At 25.4% G+C, this 4,795-nt stretch overlaps 1 protein-coding gene across 1 annotated transcript; it reads right to left on the bottom strand.

Annotated features, from left to right (window-relative positions):
• Positions 1–806: 806 nt before the first annotated feature.
• Positions 807–4,355, bottom strand: LOC136080497 (L-rhamnose-binding lectin CSL3-like). The gene is made up of 4 exons (XM_065797227.1): positions 4,052–4,355; positions 3,818–3,904; positions 3,201–3,284; positions 807–1,250 (listed from the first exon to the last, which is right to left on the bottom strand). The coding sequence occupies exons 1-4, from the start codon at positions 4,101–4,103 to the stop codon at positions 925–927; spliced, it is 549 nt and encodes a 182-aa protein (XP_065653299.1). The 5' UTR covers positions 4,104–4,355; the 3' UTR covers positions 807–924.
• Between the last annotated feature and the right edge of the window lie 440 nt (positions 4,356–4,795).

Below are 4,795 nucleotides of genomic sequence, written 5' to 3' on the forward strand. Positions count from 1 at the left end.
GTTCACAAAATCTATAAATGTTTTATCAAACGTCGATTTTTATTCAATAATAGTTCGCTAAACGTTTATTCCACTTTTCGACCAATTTCGACTAAATATTGACCAATTCTGAACCAATCTGTTTTTCCTGAGTTATTATTAATGGCGAATACTGTAATATATAATTGTCCTTAAGTTGTTCAAAAATAGTCTTTATAAAAGTCCTAATACCTGTATAATTAAAAAAAACTCTTCTTTTGTTTTAATTTTTTTTTTTTAACAAAAGAAGAGGTTTTTATATTCAGGGCCTATTGTACAAGGTTGTGAGATATAACACCCCATACCCGAACCTTCCTATAAAGGTGGTTTTCAAGTTAAAGATTTTTAGTCACTTCTCTCGGTTTGATTATTAGTTTTAATATCTTATTTTTTCAGCAAGCAATCGTTACTTTTTAAGAATTCGTCTTCATTCCTTTCCCCTTCCACCTTGGTATATTCCTAAAATCGCCACTGGTTGTAAAACAAAAACAAATTTTTATTTAGTTTATTTTATTTAAAACCCAAACTATAGATTGTAAAAGATTAAGCTATTACAAAAAATGTTTTACTAATTTTACTAATTACGCCTTAAAAAAGTTGGGAAAAAAATACTTTACACGAGTTTTGCCAAACGAAAAACTCTAAATCATCCACTTAAATTAATTTGGTAAATATAAAAGGTAAATATTTAGGTATATATAAGGTACGCTTTAACTAGATAATATAATGGTAATATATGCTTTGTGGAAAGTTACAAAAGATTATTACAACACAAAAAACAACGTCAGTACTAGCGATAATAATTGTTTTAAAAGAATTATAAAATCATGTTTATATATAAGTAAAATAAATCATGAATTAATTAAATTTTTTTTCTACACTGTCAATAAAAAACGTTTTACTGGTTTAAGTATGAATAAAATGGTGTTTCTTTTGACAATAAAAACGCACTTCAAGATATTTATATGTTCCAAAACATGGGTCGCCAAATACTCCATTCGATGCTTCAACAACGCAAGATGACCTGCCTGAACACTTGTTACGAACTTCTTTCAGAGACCTTTTTTGATTGTTACATTTCTTAGACAAATCCGTATTAAAATCTTTAGAGCATATACGAGACGAGGTTCTTCCGTAGTTTGCATAAATTACTTTAATTTTTCTTCGACCGTAGCAATTGATTATCAGATTGTTTCCTTCGCATGCTCGTGCAGTTCGTTTTAACCATTTAGCTATATATATATTTTAATTATTTTTAACCATTTAGCTATATACGTATTAGAATTAGATTTTTAAAAATAACTTTTTTAAACACAAATCTGAAACTTTCATACTTTTTTAAACCATTAATGCTATTTTATAACGGAAAAAAAACAAAAACTTGTTGAACAATTGAGTAATGAAAACACCTCTAAAGAGCAATATAATATAACTTCTTTAAACACTAATCTGAAACTTTATCAAACCATTAATGCTATTTTATAGCAAAAAAAACAAAAACTTGTTGAATAGTTGAGTAATGAAGACACTTATAAAGAGCAATATAATATTGTTTTAATATGTAATACATAAATGCATATCTTTTGAAATATAAACTACGATATCAGCTGCAATCGTTGGGTCAAATAGTTATTTAATTTAAAAGGTAAAGATTTTATGAAAATCTTTAAAAATAGTTAGGCTTTATCACTTTGAGAATTAATAAAATCAGAGTTGTTCTTGTGAAAAGTACGAAAATCATGATTACGATTAAAAATAGCAGTTGCACAAGAAGAAGAAATATTGAAAACAGTGAAAAGGTTAAAAGTTTTCATGCTTGTCCAAATCTAATCAAAAATATATAAGTGCTTGAGTGGAAAAGCGTGATTAACGCAAAAATCAATCACGAAGAAAATCTCAAAATTGGAATCTTTAAAAATCTATAAAAATCTTATCACCATAGGGTAATAGCAAATTGTGCAATTTTAGATAATGGATATGAGATCTAATAAAAAAGAAGTTTGAGCTAAAACATTTCCTGAGATTATAGCATAGCCCGAACCACTTGAAGGAGAACAAGAAAAACAAGTTAAAAATGAACAAGGGACGCTGATAATGTTTAAATCAAAGTGAAAGTTAAATCAATCGAGTTGCCAACAAAATGACTGAAAAAGTTAACTATTTAAAAATTGTTTTGAACTTTAATGCCAGCAGGCTCAACGGTAATAGAGCAAAGCCATTTAGGGTTTTAAAATATTTAATAATTATTCAAGACTTAAGAAATGATTTTTAAATACTGTTTTATACTAGAAGTTTAAATGATTCTTTTCACATTTTAAAGACCAATTAATATTAGTTCAAGGTATAAATAATTTAATATATTCAACATATAAAATATGGAACTTTTGCATTAGTATGATATCGCATATGCTAAATGTAAGTATATGAAATATTGCTGCACCTTAAAATCTCCATAAACTTATAGAAAAATGGTCATTTTCAAAAATTTAAATTTCTTACATATCCTAAATATGTTATTTTTACAAATTCTAAATATGATAACAGGAAAAAAGTCATAAGGTTTTATCATAATTATTGCATATGCACAGTTTTATAAGATTTAATTGTTTTTTCTGTAATTCACGGACCCAATTAACCACTAACGTCATGAAGGCTATTTACGATTTACAAATTTTAATTTAAATATTTTTGTAATCATATAGTTACAAAAGAGTAACATAAGCAGATATTTTTTTGTGAAACTATTTCATGGGTAGCATCGATCTCGTTAGTCAACATGTTATTAATGAGGTTTCTTTACTTTTTTAATCTCAAGACATTTCAAGAGAAATTTCAAAACTAAGTAGAAAATATAAATAAAGCCTTTTTTGTTTTGAAAATTGTTTGAGATGCATACACAATTTAATTATCACTTTAAATTGCATTATCACTTTATATTGATATCATAAAACTCTACGTCATCATTTAGCACAGTTTGTTTAATGCTTAAAAATAAATTCTATGGAAAAATCTAGTGAAAATAAAAAAACGAGTTATGCATTTAATTTTCCATTAAAGGTTATAACTGTATCCAGCCTTCAAGTTTGTGTTATTTTAAATTACAAAGAATAACTAAAAATAGATATTAGTAATAATAATAAACGTGTTTTAATTTTGTTTAAAACTTAAAAAAACAATATTACTTTTAATATAGCTTTGTGAGGGATCATTATTTTCGTAATTTTCTGATTCTTCTTTGTCGTTGTCTTCATTATCATCCTTTGTCTCTACATAACAAATATTTGAAATTGAACATATAAACTTAAGAATTATCTTTTATGACGTTAAGTTCTAAGATCGGCTAATTATTTATTAGTCACAATTAAAAAAAAAAAAATTCTAAATTTTTTATATATGTAATAAGTATTAACTATAATAAAAAACAATTATATGGTAATTCAAGCATATGACATATCAGTATTTTAATACATTAAAATCTTATGAAGCAGTTTAAAAGTTTTTACTGATTTATTATTGCGATTACTTTTTGTACTTTAATCTAAGTTAAGTATTCAAATAAAAACGAGTTTTTTTTAGATATTAGGCTTTTCGACTGTATTTAAGCTAGCAATAAAAACTGTATTTGAACAAGTAAAAATAGGTTGTGTGTTGATATGTCTAGTTAAAGCGATGACTTTAATCATTATATACTCTACCTGACTTGATTAGCTCACTTGAATGTTAAAACTTTTATTATAATTTTTTTTTTCCTTAAATTGAAAATTTATATTAAAATATAAGTAATAACGTCAGTAATTACCTATGAAATCATTTAATTCGCTATCCTCAAGATTATCTAGAAAATCGTTTTCATAATCGTTGCTATTTTCTTCGTTAACTTCGTAGCCTATATAATAATTACTATAATTAAGATTTATTGCTAAAAATAAAAAGTATTTAATATTAAAAGAAGTAGATACTTTGTATTTAAAAAAAGTAGATATTTAAAAAAGTAGATATTTTGTATAAAAAAGTAGATATAATATATACTAACTTATTGCAAATGTCAAAGCAAACAACGCGAACAGAATTCCGAGTTTTGACATAATAGCAGATTTCCCAAAAAATGTGTTGACTTGTTGATGATGAATAAAGTAACAACTGCAACAGCTTGAGTTATTTTTTGATTTGAACTAGCTTTTATAGTTGAAAGTAACTCTGTTTATTTTGCAGATCATCTTACTTTCAGTTTCAAAATTTATTGTTTCACCATTAAATATATTTATAAAAGCATTCCTGTTTTAAACATAAAATGTTTTTCTTAATTTATGTGTGGGTGTAAAAAATTTTGAAAGTATGAAAGTATGTCAAAGTTTGGTTATTTTTGTATTTAAAAAATAATTTTTTAAATGGGTTGGTTCACAATCCTAACAAAAATATTATTCAACCCACACAAAACATTTGCTTAAGGATTGTTTGACAGCCCAAACAAAAAATATTTTTCATTAAGCATATTTAAAAAACTTCTACCATATTAAATGAAATATACAAAAGGCCAAAATATTTTTAATAAAATGTTTTGTAAGGGTCGACGTGTGCAGACTTTCGATATAATGAATATGGATTTACTGGTTCGCGCGCAATATCTAAAAATAAATATACATACAAATTATGTAATGTAAAAACCAGATTCTCAAGAGGAAATGGATTCAGTATTGGCACGTTTGAAGGTTTTTTTTCTCTAACCATACCACATTTTGAATATTTTAAATACCAACATATAAAAACGTACCGTAGG

The sequence above is a fragment of the Hydra vulgaris genome, chromosome 05, assembly GCF_038396675.1.
Source record: "Hydra vulgaris chromosome 05, alternate assembly HydraT2T_AEP".
Classification (NCBI taxonomy): domain Eukaryota; kingdom Metazoa; phylum Cnidaria; class Hydrozoa; order Anthoathecata; family Hydridae; genus Hydra; species Hydra vulgaris.